The sequence below is a fragment of the Brassica napus genome, chromosome A4, assembly GCF_020379485.1.
Source record: "Brassica napus cultivar Da-Ae chromosome A4, Da-Ae, whole genome shotgun sequence".
Classification (NCBI taxonomy): Eukaryota; Viridiplantae; Streptophyta; class Magnoliopsida; order Brassicales; family Brassicaceae; genus Brassica; species Brassica napus.
In genome coordinates, this window is record NC_063437.1 from 5014320 (window position 1) to 5031100 (window position 16781).

The window sequence follows — 16781 nt, forward strand, 5'->3', positions numbered from 1 at the left end:
TTCGGATATATAGATATTTTTCAGATATTTTTAGGTCTTTGTAAATCGAACCCGAACCGAACCCAACCCGAAACCGAACCGAATCCGAACCGATAAATTTTAGTTACCCGAATGGGTCTAACTATCTAAGACCCGATCCGACCCGGACCCGGCATGATCCGAACCGACCCGAAACCGAAAATTTGAAATTATCCTATCGGGTCCTAAATTCTTAGACCCGAAAGGACCCGATCCGAACCTGACCCGACGACCCGAATGCCCATGCCTAAAGTGCGGTACGGGACAACTGCGATTTTAAGTAAAAAACAATGTGAAATATTGTTTGATTGGTGACAATATATATTTGCGGTATTGAAAAATTATTTAATTAATAAACTAATAATGGTACATAATATAGAATATATTAAAATAATAAAAAAGTATATTAACATAAGAAACATTTTTTAAATAATTTTTTTCAAGTGAAATGTTTTTGATAAGTGCAGTTTTGATAAAATAAGCGATACAAAATAACGTTTGATGGGTAAAGTATTTTATGGTTTTAATAGATAAATATTAAAAATATTGTAAAATATATAATTTAGTTTCATTTCTTGGGTTCTTGAGATATAAGATTTTTTCTGGTAATTGATAGGATCCAAATCCAAACCGAACCTAAAAAGAGGTTTGGTTACGTTCTCCAGTTCCGGATAAATCTACACATAGTTATGTATTCCTATATTTAATAAATTTTGTTTGGTTATTATTTTTGATTTTTATTCTTTTAATTAACTATTTTGAATAACTATATAACTGACATATTATCATGTATGGTTTTATCAAAATTATTGTTTCACTTAAAAGTGCAGGTGTAAAGTTCATTTTTTTTGCTCGTAATAAAAAAATGGTAATACCCTCTTTACAAGAGATAATTTTATAAAGAAAATCCCCTATATATAATTTGAGAAGCATTATAACTTTTTTTTGTAGTCACTTGTCATCACTAGGATGATTCTTGGAATCATAAGAGAAATATGTTGGTCCTTCTAATTATATAATAAACTTTTTATTAAACTAACCATAAATTCATTATTAATGTTCTTTATAATTTCCATAAATAAAACTTACGGAATTACCTAATACGGCTAAAATATATATGGCACTTAATGATTTTGAATAATAAAGATTTGATAAAAATTAGTGTATCTTCTATCATATTTTTTTAATTTTAAACTATTAAAATAAATTAAACAACCACAATAACCATACAATTAAAATTTAGATTTTTCTGTATATGTTAGATTTTGAATTTTTAAAAATGACTATAATCTACTAAAACTGTTAAAAGTCTCACATTAAAATTTTGTGATCCATGATTTAAAATTTTTGTTATGAAAAAATATAAATGATTACAAAATCATATAATTAAAAAGTCTAATTTAAATAATTATTAAGATTAATATATATATATATATATCATTTTAAATTAAATAATAAACCATATCAAATACATAAATATTTTAGTTTCAAAATTTAATCTGAACAATTGTTTTGATAAAAGATTTGAATGAACATTGACAACTTATTTTTTAAAAAAATATAAATTACTAAAACTATTAATCCCATACAAAATTTGTTATCAGTAATTTAAAGTTTTTACTATAAAAGATACAAATAATCAAACAATCATTTGAGTAGAAAGAACCATTTAATAGACATTAATATTAAAAATTCAATATGTATGTTAATATCATTTAAAATTTAATTACATATCCTATCAAATAGAAAAACAATTGTTTGGATTAATAAAATTGATTTAATTATATGTTCACACCAATTTAATTATATATGTAATATTTAATGACTTTTAATTATTCAATATATATTTATTATTTCATGTAAAAACATATAATATATATAATTATTTTTATATATAATGTTTATCCCGCGCAAGGTGCGGGTCTTAACCTAGTATATTACTATAAAGAGAAACAAATTTATAATGTACTGTGTGTTTCAATAAAAAATATTATAATATACTTTACAATGCGTTTTTTAGTGGTTCTGAGACTATTTTGGTGTTGGCACCAAAAACCCCCGTACTTAGTGTCTCCATTCTCAACCAAAATAGTAGCAGAAAAACTAAAAAAAGCCTTCAATAAAAATACAGTTTGGTTAAATTTTAGAGCTATGGTTGGATAGAAAAAAGTTTTGGTGCTAAAATTACATTAAAATGGTGTAGTTTTCACACCAAAATGGTATTATGGGTTAGAGATGCCCTTTAAGGAACCGGTTTCCACACCTATATAATAACAATTGTACACCATCTTTTAATATCAACCTGATTACAAATATAACGATTAAAGAAACATATCTGTCCCCATTGTGAAAGATCGAAACTCGAATCCACATAAAGTTTAAGGTACGATCTAAAACCAACACATAACGGTTTACAGTTGGTTTACTATTCCTTGATCTAAAACTTAACCAGCTAACCTAATTAAACCTAACTTAAATCGACCTGTAAACACGAACTAACAACTGAATCTTATTTAACCCGATCCGAAACCTGACTTATTTAACCCAAAAATCTAAATCCCTAAAGCCCCAAATATCTAAGCTCTCTTTCTCTCCCACATACATTTTTCTAATCATTCATACTTCAGATGCTCGAAACTCGTTGGAGTCAACCTAGCCATGTACGAGTCGACAACTTGGGTACAAAACTAACACTGTTTTAAAGATTATCTCTAAGCCACCTCTATATTATTATTTTTTTAATCTCCAAAGGCACTTATATATTCAATTTTATATTTTGTTCTAAAGCAGAGAAACTCTATTATAGATGTGAATTTACTCTAATGTATACATTTATAACAAAGTTTCTCTATATTTAAGGGAAAATGGAGATAAATGTTATTTCTACCTCTAAATATCGAGGTAAAAGTATTATTCTTTTATATTTTTGGAAAGACTGACCTATTTCCACATCAGAACTATGATATACTCACAAATGTACACAATCTTTCAATCTCGACCTTATTGCACACCGGTTAAGTATAACAACATATTTTCACACACAAAAGTTTGAAACCTGTTTTCCCCTAAACTTTAAACGACGGACTAATAATGACAAATAGCGGTTTTAAGTTGGTTAATGTTCTTTATTTTTAAACAAATGGCTAACCTAACTAAACCAAAAATGACCCGATTAGAGAATATAAACCGGATTAAATCAACCTAATACAATTAGATCTAATAACGCGACTTAAGCTAATTGGAAACCCTAAAAACGTAAATCCACAAATCATCTTCCTATGTCTCTCTCTCGTGAAGAACGTCGTTGCTCCTCCGCTTGGCCTCAATAAGGTAATTTCGACATTTCTCTCTCTCTCTCTCTCTCTCTCTCTCTCTCTCTCTCTCTCTCTCTCTCTCTCTCTCTCTCTCTCTCTCTCTCTCTCTCTCTCTCTCTCTGATATTGACTTTGTGTCTCTCTGTTTTCAAGATTCATTACTCATACGGGTTTGTATCTGTGGGAAACAAAATCTCTTCTCTGGATTTTTAGATTTTAGGGTTCTAAATCATGAAATCAATTTGGGGGCTTTTAAAAGGGGGTTTAAATCGATCTCTAGTCGAATCTCAAGACCAATCGATACGAATTGGTTTACTATCGGTTAATGTTATAAACCATTAAAACCAAGCCTAATCTTGGTCTGTGTGGAAACGGGTTTCCAAATTTTATTATGTGTGGAAATAGGTTGCTATACTTAACTGGTGCGCAATTAGGCCGAGGTTGAAAGATTGTGTATATTTGTTGCTATATGATAGTTCTGGTGTGGAAATATGTCGTCTTCCCTATATTTTCTCCTAAAATAGAAACATACATTAGAGCATAATCACCTCTATAATAAAGTTATCTATTTTAGTACAAAATATAAAAATGTACATTGGAGATGCTTGAAACAGTTGTGTTTTTTGTTTTACAAATACTAAAATGAATCCCATTCCACATGCTCAATATTGGGCTCGACTAGATGATCCAAACCAGAAAATAAAACTACACGTTAGACCAACAAACCAAATCCTAATAGGTTGAGATATCCAGATTAAACCAGAAGACCAAAAATCATAGCTTTGAAAAGTGATACACTGCATATCACCACAGCGTCGACAAACCTAAGACTACTTACTATGGACATGTTGAATATTTAATTAAACTGTTGAATGCTTACAATGGGCCTGTTGAAAAAAATAAAAATATTACGTGGATTGTTTTCTGTTGAATTTATTGAACAGGTTGAAAGCCAAAAAGGTGGGGTCCACAATAATACGTATTGCGTTCTTATTGGTTGTTAATATTAATTGAATTTTTTCATATTCACTTTCCTTATTATAAGTCATTTATTTCAGAGCAAAAAAATTATTTATTTTTAATACATGGTATCAAAATATATAAGTTTTGATTATCTATAAATAGAGATTAGGTTTTATATGATTTGGACATATACAAAAAAAAATCTTTTATCATAAATTATAAACATTTTCAATCATTATATTTTTATTAATATTTCATAAAATTTCAACTAAATATTTTTATTTAATTTTATAATAATTAATTTCTAAAAATAAATTGTTATGTCTTAACTATTATCATTTAGTTACAAAATCAAGATACAAGACATTAAATAAAAATAAATAGATATAGTGTTGATTTTTTCCTTAAGAAATTATTATGAAATATATATCTCTATAATATTATTTGAGAAGTCAGTTTTCTATGTGTCGCTCTCACGTTAATTCTCACGATGGTTGATTACATTTATACCCTTAATGAATTCATTTACATTTTTATTTAGTTTCCTTTTAAACAAATTCCGAAAAATATACACATATAATAAAAAAAATATTTTTTTATAAAGTTAAAAAAAAAAGAATTGAAAAACAAAAATATATGTATATATAATATGATTTCATAAAAAGGGAAAGTTCACAAAATATTACATTTAAAAAATATTTTTAAATAACATAAAATATAATTTTGAAGTAATAAAATACTTTTAATATATAGAATAAACAAAATATTACAATTGAAATTCATAGATGCAATCCAATTTACGCAAATGATAACTAAATCGACTGAAAATATAACAAAACCGATTAGATATACATATAAAATATAGAGTATTTAGGCTCTATACACACAGAAATTGTGGAAATTAGGAGAATGCCCCCGACACTATTAAACTTTTTTTAATACCAAAACACCCCTACACAACTTCATCACCTATATCTTGTACTTTTGATTTTCTGTCAGAGACTAGAACCTAAGACCCTATACTACACGCCATGCACTGGATTTCACTATTAGTCATAATGACGCCGAGGGTACATAAATAGGCAACAATTACATTTATTGGTAGTTTACCAATTGTGTTAAAAGTCACGACCTTTCATGTTTCTTTCTTGATAAACTCAACAATCTCTATTTTTTTTTCTCATTTTTCTCTCTGATACAGAGAAGCCAGAGAATCAAAACCTTTCATGCCTCTTTACCCTGCATCATCTAAGAGCATGTTGAAATAATTCGAGATTTGGAAGAATTTCTGGCATGTCCATGGGGTAGGATCTCGTTCGAAATGCTAGTTATCGGGATCAAGAAGAAAGACGAGATTCTACTTTCTCAAACTAGCGTTGCGTTGCCTGGATTTGTGGATGCGACTCAGCTTGTGTTTATGGTGGCAGTTCCTCAGATTAAAGAGGTTGTTCCACAGGTTGAACCGGTTGTGTTGATTAAGTCAAGACTCCGAGTCAGAGTCTGATTGCAACGATTTTCAAGTTGACGAAGAAGACGAGCCAGATGTTTCTAAACCAACCCCACCTCTAGCAATAGTTTGATATTGCATAAACCCAACACACGTTAAAGCCCTGGATGAATAAGTTAAGGTTAGTAACTGTATAATAACGACTAATATTTTTTTGTAAATGTAAATAAAGATCTTACCAGCATCAATGTTCAAAATTGGTTAACTACTTCTGATGTTGGTCTTTATGTTAGATTAGCCGATACCCTTAGAATGTCATAGTTACTAAATGATGTAGCGCCTATCGTATATAGTTACCACTAAATATTTTGTTAGGTGAAGTAACAGAAAATAGCTGTAGCAGAGATACGCTAATGGATGAACGTAACAGAAAATAGCTGTAGCAGAGATAATTAACCGTTATTGTCGCTAGTTATTTAATTTGCTCCATGTTGCGTGTTAAAGGCTAACAAATGAAAGCTATTATGAATGGTAACTGATACGAAAAGTAATTACGGCTAATAATTATCATGTGTAGTAGTCGACAAATGTAATGAATTCTGCTGCACTATCCTGCTTGTGGCCACTACTTTAAAAAGTGTAGTTGATTTGATTGTTTGTGTTCACAGACTGAGGTGATATCCATGATTGAGGATACAACACACTTCCCGGATGACCTGATTTGGGATGACAAAATCGAAGACGAGACTATTGTCAACCTTGTTCGAGGCCTCAGTGCAGCTGTTCTAGCCCGTATGAGAGCAGAAAAGAAGCAAAAAGAAAAAGAGGCCAAAGAGAAGAATGAAAGAGAGAGCCAGCCGGTTTTCAAATTTTAGCGTACTTTATTAATGTTATCATTAAAACCTAGACGTTAACCTTTTCAGTAGTCTCTAACTTTAAATAATATATATATATATATATATATATATATGATTTTGCAGTGATCCTTACGTGCTTAAGTTATCCAATTTTGTAATGATATCTCACAAGTTTCTTAAGTTCTATAATAGAAGTTATTATTATCCGAAGATGTTAACATGTAATATGAATACTTAACAACTAACATTTATATTTACTACTCTAACTGTTCTGTATACAATCACCTATGCTAACACTTCTTCCCAATTTGACAAAATTCTTATCTTCTTTGGCCTACCAGGATAACACTTTGTATTTGGAGGTGCTATGTTTTAGAGATCCAAGTGTGTAAAACTCTGGTGCATGTGTCATGTAATCTCCAGCTTGATCTAATCAAGTATAGATGCTGACTTTGGTTGCAGGTCAACTATTAAAATAACACATAAGTTTACAGTTATCAGATAAGATCAAACATTAACATTCAATATAAACTAATACGTGGTAAGATCACACATGCCACATATGTATGGTCAATGCCATACTTGATCGTCTACACATAGACTTTCTCCGAATTTCTTTCATATGTTCAGTGTACCTTCCACAGTTACCTAATAAAACTAGTGGAAAGAAAATATAATAGCTGCAGACCTACTTCTAAATAGTAACCTAGGATTGTACTTCATAAGATCACGCCAAATCAAACTCCTATCACTTTTTCATCTTACGTGTCTTTGGTCTAGGGGCAAAACGGAAATGAGGATGCAATTGTGTACAGTGGGCGTGGTTTTTTTTATGGTTTTGGGTAGTTCCTTAATTTAGTGCACATTTATGTATATCTAGCCAATTAACTCTTAAATCTATGTATGATTAAAGAAATACAATATTATTGATATAAATGATGCATATAAATTAGAAATTAATTTAAAATTAATAGTAAGTAGCAATCAATTATTAGAATATATTAAATATATAGAATAAACAAAATATTACAATTGAATCATAGATGAAATCCAATTTACCCAAATGATAACTAAATCGACTGAAAGAACAACAAAACCGATTAGATATAACATATATAAAATCATATGTATAATTAAAGTAATACAATATTATTGATATAAATTGGAAATTAATTTAAAATTTAAAGTAAGTAGCAATCAATTATTATAATATATTTACTTTAGAAATTTTTATACCCGTGCATGAGCACGGGAAAATCACTTAGTTTTAGATGTATATGTGGAAGAAAGAGAAGATGATGTGTTAAGGTAAAAGTGTAATATAAGGTGTTGAAAAAATTGAACGAGTACATAATATAAGAGCTCAGTCGCAAAATCCCCAAACATGAGAATCACCGTGGACTGATGATAAATAAGGAAATACTACTCCTCAATCAATTTTTGAGAAGTGACCAACGAACACCTCCAAACCGGCATAGTACTGAAGAATATGGAGTTACAAAATCCACATAGGGTCCTTTCTTTCTCTTCCTTCGCTTTTGCCCACGTGAGCAAAAGTGAAAGAAAAAGGACAAAGAATTCTCATAAGAGCTTAACCATCAGAAAACCTCTGAGCTGAATCAGTTCCACTGTTCTTAGGTCCGGTTCAAGAGTAAACAAGACCCTGAGATAAAAAAAAAATAAAAGGGTCTTAATTCCTGTTATGGGTTTATAAAATAAGCTTTGTTGCTATGAGTATAATATATACAAGAACAAGATTCAAAAATTTGAAAGTGCAAAAAGAGTGATATAGAATAGTATGAGTACTGTGTCAAGAAGTACTACGATAAATGAACACAAAGAACACAAAGAATTTCTCAACAAAGAAATGCCTCTTCCAAGTAAACTTACAAGTCTTACTTAATCAGGAAAACGCTAGACTCACACGTTTCTATGATCTAACACATGATCTTAAGAAACTCTCTCTTCTTAGCCCTTTATATCTTACTCGCCATACAAATAATGAAACCCTTTTTGCTAAGAATACTTTTCTCTGTGTTAATCCCTTAGAAATCTCCCCCAACCTAGTTATACTAGGTAGATTTTGTGGCTCTCTTCTCCAAGTAAAGATCTCCAAATCTCTTTGTTAATTTTCCTTTCCTTTTAAACAAACCTTTTTTTTTCTTAATGACAAACTTCTTCTTCAAGCAAACTGTTTTTTGATTAATGGAAAACATCCATTTGTCTTCACACATATATTTCTTTTCCTTTTTCAAGTTCAAGTTCAAGCAATCAATACACGAACTCCAGTATGGCTCTAACTTCATGCAACATGTGTATTGCCTCCTGTAGTACTCCGCGAACTAATACATCAACAAAATTTGGACGTAACTAAGAAAAGAAAAGAAAATATATGGACCTTTTTTACTAGCTAAACCCTTACACTTTTTAACAAAATGAGTAGGACCTTTGCAAATGTGCCACCTGTACATGCACAAAGCCGGGTCTGACTGTGTCCAAGCTGATCTGAGACCGAAAGGCGAATTCTGGTGAGCTACCACTATGAGGCCAATCACCACCACCCCAACACGCGCGACTTTAGGGTCACCATCGTAACAACAAACCAGTTACCACAGCCGACACCACAACAACAGCCGAGAAGACGAAGAAAAGGAAGAAAAGAAAGTTAAATCAACTGATTTGGAAAGCCTTCCCACAAATGAAGAACCGATGGGAGTAAAGCCTTGACGCGGAAGAGAAAGAGAGGAAGAACAAAAAGAATAATTCAAGTTCTTTTTTGTAGAGAGAAGGAAGAATTTTCTTTCTCTTCGCCTCGATTTGATTGATAGGTACTTTCTTCAATGATAAGAAATATTAGAATTAGGCTGTACAAAGTTTGTTCAAAGAGCAATGAACAGCTCCTTTAGAGGGTTAATACTGCTAATATTTTTGTACAAAATTGTTTTATCACTGGTGTAATCTAATTAATATGTGCTTTATTAATAGAAATTTGCATCTTACGAAACACAAAAAATGGATGCACGAAATTGCTAATTAAATCAAAGTGACAATAAGTGAATTAAGCTCAGAGTCAGTGCCAGCTCTAGGTAGAAGCTGGAGAAGCATATTTAGGCCATCTATCTTATTAAAACTTAAATACAAATTAGGTTTATTTGGAACATGTATAGTAATTTTTAAAAAAAAATTGTTTGGAAACATAGATTGTAGTTTTAAAAAAAAGTTTGTTTAGAAATATGTATTGCAATTTTTAAAAAAGAGGTTTGTTTGGAAACATAGATTGTAGTTTTAAAAAATAAGTTTGTTTGGAAACATGAATAACAAAATATTTATTAAGAGAGAAAAAAAAGTAATGGGCTTATATTTTTAAGAAAATTTGGAATTCCATTATATTATGAGGAACTATCTATCTGGTACTTAATCAGGTTCGGTTCAGGTCTGTTTGGGTTTCGGATTTCCGGGGTCAAATATTTCAGCCTCATTCTAATATTTCTAAATTTCGGTCCAGGTTGCTTCGGATTTTTGCGGATTCGGTTCGAGTTCAGATAACCCATTTAAATTACTTTTAAAATTCATTGTATATTTATATACTTTAAATTTCTCAAAAACTATAAACAAAATAATATATTAAATATAAATTTGAATAACATATGTCAGAATACGTAAACTTAACATATAAATTATTTTAGTTCAAATATTTGGATAGAGAATCAATAATTATTTTAAGTATTTCAGGTGTTTTAAGTATACTTTTATTATTTTATATATTTACTATTGATTATTTGTATATATTTTCAAGTATTTAAACCAGCTTAAATGTATCATATATATTCTAGATGTTTTATATATATATATATATTAAATCTAAACATAATTAATATATATAAGTATATAAATCTATTTTTGATACATTTGGGTATCCAAAATACTTTGGTTCGGATCGGATTCGGTTCTCCAAAAACCAAAATTTTGAATAATTCGAATATTTAATTAATTTATATTTGAGTTTGGTACTACTTTTTTGGACGAGATCGGTTTGGTTTTTCAGATTCAGATATTTTGCCTAGCTCTTATATTATTGACATGAAAAATAAATAGAAACATATTTTTGAAAAATATACATGCGCGGGTCAAAGTCTAGTTTTTCTTTGAAAGCTTTAGCAACCCAGTGCTTAATGTTAAAAGTTGACTGCTAGAGATGTAAAGTTCAATCTTCTTTCTAGTGATTAACTTCTTCTTTTTTTGAAAGAATTCTAAATTTACCACAAATTTAATACCAGTTTCCGAATTACTTTTAAATGATGATCATTTTCACAAATACTCCAAATTTGTGATAAAAATTAAACAAATTCTTTTAAATCATTTATAAATATTTATTTATCATTTACAAAAGTTATAATCCCAACCACACCCCTTAAGTACCTTAACCAAAAATCACTAAATTCTAAACACAAATGTTAAAATATTTTTGATTATAAGTATTTTTTAGAAATGTTAACCAATTTATAGTGAGCTAAAGTCTGTTAGTCCATAACTACTATCTTCAAACAATTTTTTATTTCTTTGTGTGTTTAATCATTAGGGATTATTAAACTGTTAGTCCATAACTATTATTTGTTTATATCCATCCCTCTGAGTGTGAAATTTGGAAAGAGAAGGAGAAGTGAGCTAAAGTCTGAGGTTATTTGCATGGGAGCTTCAAACACTCCTTAAATGGAGCCCTTAAATGTCGATATTCCTTTGAAACTGTCCTCTCTCTCTCTCTCTTTTATTTTAAACCAGTCTCCTACTTTCTAGGATCATTATTCACATTCAACCTAATCTTCATCAAATGATCTAATTTGCCTAGTGGAATTGGAGAAGAAAAAAGAACTGAATGAGCATACTAGCGGATCAAGTAGGAGAAGGAATCGAAGAGGGATGCATCCATGAAGACAGATCAGCTGATGCTTCTTGACCTTTTATCCTTCTCCTCGGCTTTTCTCAGATGGAATGGCAGATCCTTCTAGCTATGTCAATCACGACCGTGACGTCGACCAAGTTTGTTCTCCACATCTTATCTTTTTTTTTTTTTCAAAATCTTCTTCTGAATGATTTTCTTGATCCTCTACAATAAATAGATATGAATCAAATGTTGGGGTTTCAGATTTCTATGGCAAGAAAGAGAGTGATAAGAGTTATGATCTACATCATATAACCATTAAATTTTTTTTTCTTGCTTGTAGGCACTCATTGCTTTGAAAAAAGGTTGTCAATTACTTAAGTATAGTCGGAAAGGGAGGCCTAAGTTTCGCTCTTTCAGGCTTTCACGGGTATTTCTACTTTCTTTCATATATAAGTGTATCTTACACTCTTCTTCAATCTGCAAAATTTAATTTGTTATCACGCTTCAAGAACTATGCGATATGTGCTCAATGTGTTTTTTTCTTGGGTGATGATAGGATGAAACAGCATTGCTTTGGCTCTCACACGGAGAAGAAAAAAGTTTGAAGTTATCTACAGTTTCACGACTTCTCCCTGGACAAAGAACTGTGAGTGTTTCGTTTACAAGATATATAAATGCTAACTGATTTTTATTTTTACATGGACCTTACAAGCTTTTGTTTGTTTACTAAACTACTATACATATATATAGGCTGTTTTTCGAAGATATTTACGTCCAGAAAAAGATTACTTGTCATTCTCTCTTATATATCACAACGGAGATAGATCTCTTGATCTGGTTAGTAAAAAAATAATAAGTTTTCTATTTCCTATATTTTTAGAAAATTAGTATCACAACTTCATCTAATTTACACTCCACAGATCTGCAAGGACAAAGCAGAGACAGAAGTTTGGTTTACAGGACTTAAGTCTTTAATTAGAAAAAACCATAACAAGCAAGCTAGAAGTGAGGTCCCTGAGGTGTGTGTGTATTTGTATTTATATTATATATCATACTCAAACATATCTAACAAACCCCTACATTTTGTTCAGATACATGACAGTGATATTTTCTCAACTGGTCGTCCTTCAACTGCATCATTAGAATTTATACCAAACAACAATACTCGCAGAGGAAGAACATCCCTTGATTTAGGACCACGTAATAATAACTCTCCGATTCCTTTCAGAGACTCAGATGTCGCTTCGGAACGTATAAGCATGCTAAGACCAAGTACTGATGGTTTTCGGATTAGTATCTCAAGCACACCAAGTTGTTCTAGTGGAGGGTCCGGTGGTCCTGATGACATTGAGTCTTTAGGTGATGTTTATGTCTGGGGTGAAGTTTGGAGTGACGGGATATCATCATCATACAATGGCACCATGAACTCAAAAACCGTGAGAACAGATGTACTTATTCCAAGACCCTTAGAATCAAACGTTGTTCTTGATGTTCATCAGATTGCTTGCGGCATAAGGCACATCTCTCTTGTGACAAGACAAGGTGAAGTGTTTACATGGGGAGAAGAAGCTGGAGGAAGGCTTGGACATGGTATTCAAGTCGATGTTAGTCGTCCAAAACTCGTTGAGTTTCTTGCTTTGACCAACATTGATTTTGTTGCTTGTGGAGAGTATCATACTTGTGCTGTATCTACCGCTGGAGACTTGTTTACTTGGGGAGATGGAATCCATAACGTTGGTCTATTAGGACATGGTAGCGATCTTAGTCACTGGATACCAAAAAGAGTATCTGGTCCTGTTGAAGGACTTCAGGTCTTGTCTGTCGCTTGTGGCACATGGCATTCTGCGCTAGCAACTGCTAATGGGAAGTTATTCACTTTTGGCGATGGAGCGTTTGGTGTTCTTGGACATGGAGATAGAGAGAGTGTTTCGTATCCTAAAGAAGTGAAAATGTTGAGTGGCCTTAAAACCATGAAAGTAGCTTGCGGAGTGTGGCATACCGTGGCTATAGTCGAGGTTATCAATCAGACCAGTACGAGTGTTTCATCTAGAAAGTTGTTTACTTGGGGTGATGGTGATAAAAACAGGTTAGGACATGGGAACAAAGAGACTTACTTGATTCCAACTTGTGTCTCTTCACTAATTGACTACAACTTCCACCAAATAGCTTGTGGTAATACATTGACAGTTGCACTCACTACCTCGGGTCATGTTTTCACTATGGGAGGAACTTCACATGGTCAGCTCGGTAGCTCGAATTCAGATGGTAAATTGCCTTGTTTGGTTCAAGATCGATTGGTCGGTGAATTTGTTGAGGAAATTGCTAGTGGAGACCATCATGTTGCTGTGTTAACATCTAGAAATGAAGTCTTCACTTGGGGAAAAGGCTCTAATGGAAGACTAGGACATGGAGACACCGAAGATCGAAAAACGCCAACATTAGTTGAAGCTCTAAAAGAGAGGCATGTGAAGAGCATATCATGTGGCTCTAACTTTACATCAAGCATATGCATCCATAAGTGGGTCTCAGGAGCTGATCAATCAGTTTGCTCTGGTTGTCGTCAACCATTCGGTTTTACAAGAAAGAGACATAACTGTTACAACTGCGGTTTAGTGCACTGTCATGCTTGTAGTTCCAAGAAAGCTTTGAAGGCAGCACTAGCTCCAACTCCAGGGAAGCCACACCGTGTATGTGATGCTTGTTACGCTAAACTTAAAGCTGGAGGGGATAACTCTAACGCTGCTAATAGATACAACACAACTCCTAGCGCGGTAAGACCGGTCAGAGAAACAAGGTCGTCAAGGATTATATTGACACCAAAAACAGAACCAGTCAAGTACTCTGAAGTTAGGTCATCAAGATCTGAGTCTTCTATTGTCAGATCCTCACAAGTCCCAGCTCTTCAACAACTTAAAGATGTTGCATTCCCGAGCTCCCTTAGCGCTATTCAAAATGCTTTTAAACCAAATTCAACATCAAGAAGAGGAGGAAGCCCTCCACGCAGTTCTGGATTTTCTAGGAGCGTGGTTGATAATTTGAAGAAGACAAGTGGTAAAATTAACCAAGAAATGACAAAATTGCAGAGCCAGGTTTGTATATATTATTTATAATTCTCAAATTTATCACAAAAGATTAATGAATCTATAATAAAACTAAAGAAAAATTTTGTCCACTTCAGGTTAGAAAACTGAAACAGAAATGTGATAGTCAAGGCATAGAGATTCAAAGATTAAGGAAAACAGCAAGAGAAGCTTCTGAATTAGCTATAAGGCATTCTTCAAAGCATAAAGCAGCAACAGAGGTCATGAAATCTGTGGCTGAACATGTAAGTTTCTTATAAAAATGCTCAAAAGAATTATCAACTAATTAGTGAGTCATTTTTAAATTGACCATTCTTTCATATTTTTTTTTTTAGTTGAGAGAGTTGAAGGAGAAACTACCCCCTGAAGTATCTAAATGTGAAGCTTTTGAATCCATGAATTCTCAAGCTGAAGCCTATCTAAATGCGAGCGAAGCAGCTGAAACATCTCAAGACACAACTCTTTCTGAAAACTCACAAGACCAAAACATAGAAGAACATCCATCATCATCTAATGGAGGTGCCATGATGTCTCAAGAACCTTCAAACACAACAAATATAAATCCTCACCCGTCGGATTCAAGGCCACCAGCAGAAGCTTCATCATCACCATCAAAATCAGGAGGCAAGGAGCTTATCGAACAATTTGAACCTGGTGTTTATGTTACTTATGTATTGCACAAAAATGGTGGAAAGATCTTTAGAAGAGTTAGATTCAGGTATTTAACTGCACAAATTTTTTCTCTCTTCTCTGTCTAGATTTTGTAAATAATTTGATTGCTTTGCAGTAAACGGAGATTTGATGAGCATCAAGCAGAAGAATGGTGGAATAGCAAAAAAGATAGGATGCTTAAGAGTTATAGTCATCAGGTTTCATCATCAGGTCCCATGGCTACCGAGTCAGTTCCTACACCAACTTCAGTTCAACCGCCATCTTCGCCGACACAGCCAAATTCTGATGATCAAGAAGGGGGGTTAAAATAAGTTCTTGAAAGCTGGTTATGTGTATACTAGTAATTGACTTAATAGATTGGAGAACAAGGCATCATTGGGTGTCACTACTGTAGATCTGAGTAACCCAAAGTAGATACAAAGATTTAAATGTTTCTTTGCAGTCAAAATTCACGGTTTCTAGGTTTCAAACCTTGAATATTTGAGGTGGGAACCAAACAAAGTTTATTTCCAGTAGATCATTAGCAACAGCAGGTACAGTCGCAACCACTGGTTCCCTGTTTTTGGCGACTTGCTGGTTTCATAGTTTAATATAACGGTGATGAACTCCTAATTCCAATTAATTCTTTGTTTTTTTGTAAATATCATTAACTTGGTAATGAAAATCTGATTACAAGAACGTGCAATCTCATCTGCTATAAAGCTAATCAGATGCAAAAGACCGTAAAAAATATAAAAAACTTTAAGTATCTCTTTTAAATAGTAGAAATTGATCAAAAGAACAATACTTTGATCTACCACTGATATACTATGAATTTTACTGGTTTTTATCCATAGCATAAGCCTTATTTATAGTTTTTATATTATGTTTCGAGTATATTTTAGAATCTTTTCAGGTCCATATATATTTTGGAGCACTATGGAGATCATGAAGCTATTTGGAACATAAAGATGAGAAAACTCGTAGTTATTCAAGAAAATAGAATTCAAGCCGAGTTTTGGAAAGAGTGTTGATCGACACTTTCCTTGGTGCCGTTCGATACCGACGCGAGTACGGGCCGGCTCTGTTCCAGAATAAAATTTGGCCCAAAAGTCTCCACATATTACAAGATTGCTTATGGCCGACTTTATACCATATATATATATATATATATATATATATATATATATATATATATATATATATATATTTAAGTCATTGTTTAGGCTAAGAGACCTTAAGATACTTTATTAGAAACTTTATTATTTTGGAGAGAAAATAAGAAGACTCCTTCAAAGATTTGATTGGAGCTCCAGTATTTCTTACTCTATCTTTTTAATGCAATTCATTCGGTTTATCTCTATGTTTTGATTTAATATGTCTTATTAGTTTACTTGTTAGATTTAATGTTTTTCTAGGGTTTTGATGAACTTATAAAATATAGAACTGCTAGGGTGGTTTATTTGGATCTTTCACATGGTTTATCTTATTCCTTGTATTCTAGATTAGCTACTTGGCTACTTGAACATAGGATAATCGACAACCGCGAGAGTGGGTTCAACTCTTAAAG

General features: G+C 32.2%; 1 protein-coding gene across 2 annotated transcripts; it reads left to right on the top strand.

The window, feature by feature from the left end:
• The first annotated feature begins 10560 nt into the window (after positions 1-10560).
• LOC106448099 (PH, RCC1 and FYVE domains-containing protein 1-like) lies at positions 10561-16237 on the top strand. 2 transcript variants are annotated; one of them, XM_013890028.3, is made up of 9 exons: positions 11557-11635; positions 11821-11907; positions 12037-12126; positions 12231-12317; positions 12401-12499; positions 12572-14569; positions 14659-14805; positions 14896-15278; positions 15348-16237. In XM_013890028.3, exons 1-9 carry the CDS (start codon positions 11588-11590, stop codon positions 15541-15543), a joined length of 3135 nt encoding a protein of 1044 aa, XP_013745482.2. In that variant the 5' UTR covers positions 11557-11587; the 3' UTR covers positions 15544-16237. The 2 variants fall into 2 exon arrangements, with proteins under 2 accessions (XP_048634008.1, XP_013745482.2); XM_048778051.1 differs by having other exon boundaries at positions 10561-11635; positions 12401-14569.
• The last annotated feature ends 544 nt before the right edge of the window (positions 16238-16781 follow it).

Bases quoted from the DNA above. Each gene is read 5' to 3' on its own strand.
- LOC106448099 (XM_048778051.1), top strand. From the start codon at position 11,588: ATGGCAGATCCTTCTAGCTATGTCAATCACGACCGTGACGTCGACCAA. The intron at 12,318-12,400 runs GTTAGTAAAAAA...TACACTCCACAG, and splicing joins GAGATAGATCTCTTGATCTG to ATCTGCAAGGACAAAGCAGA. The intron at 15,279-15,347 runs GTATTTAACTGC...ATTGCTTTGCAG, and splicing joins TTTAGAAGAGTTAGATTCAG to TAAACGGAGATTTGATGAGC.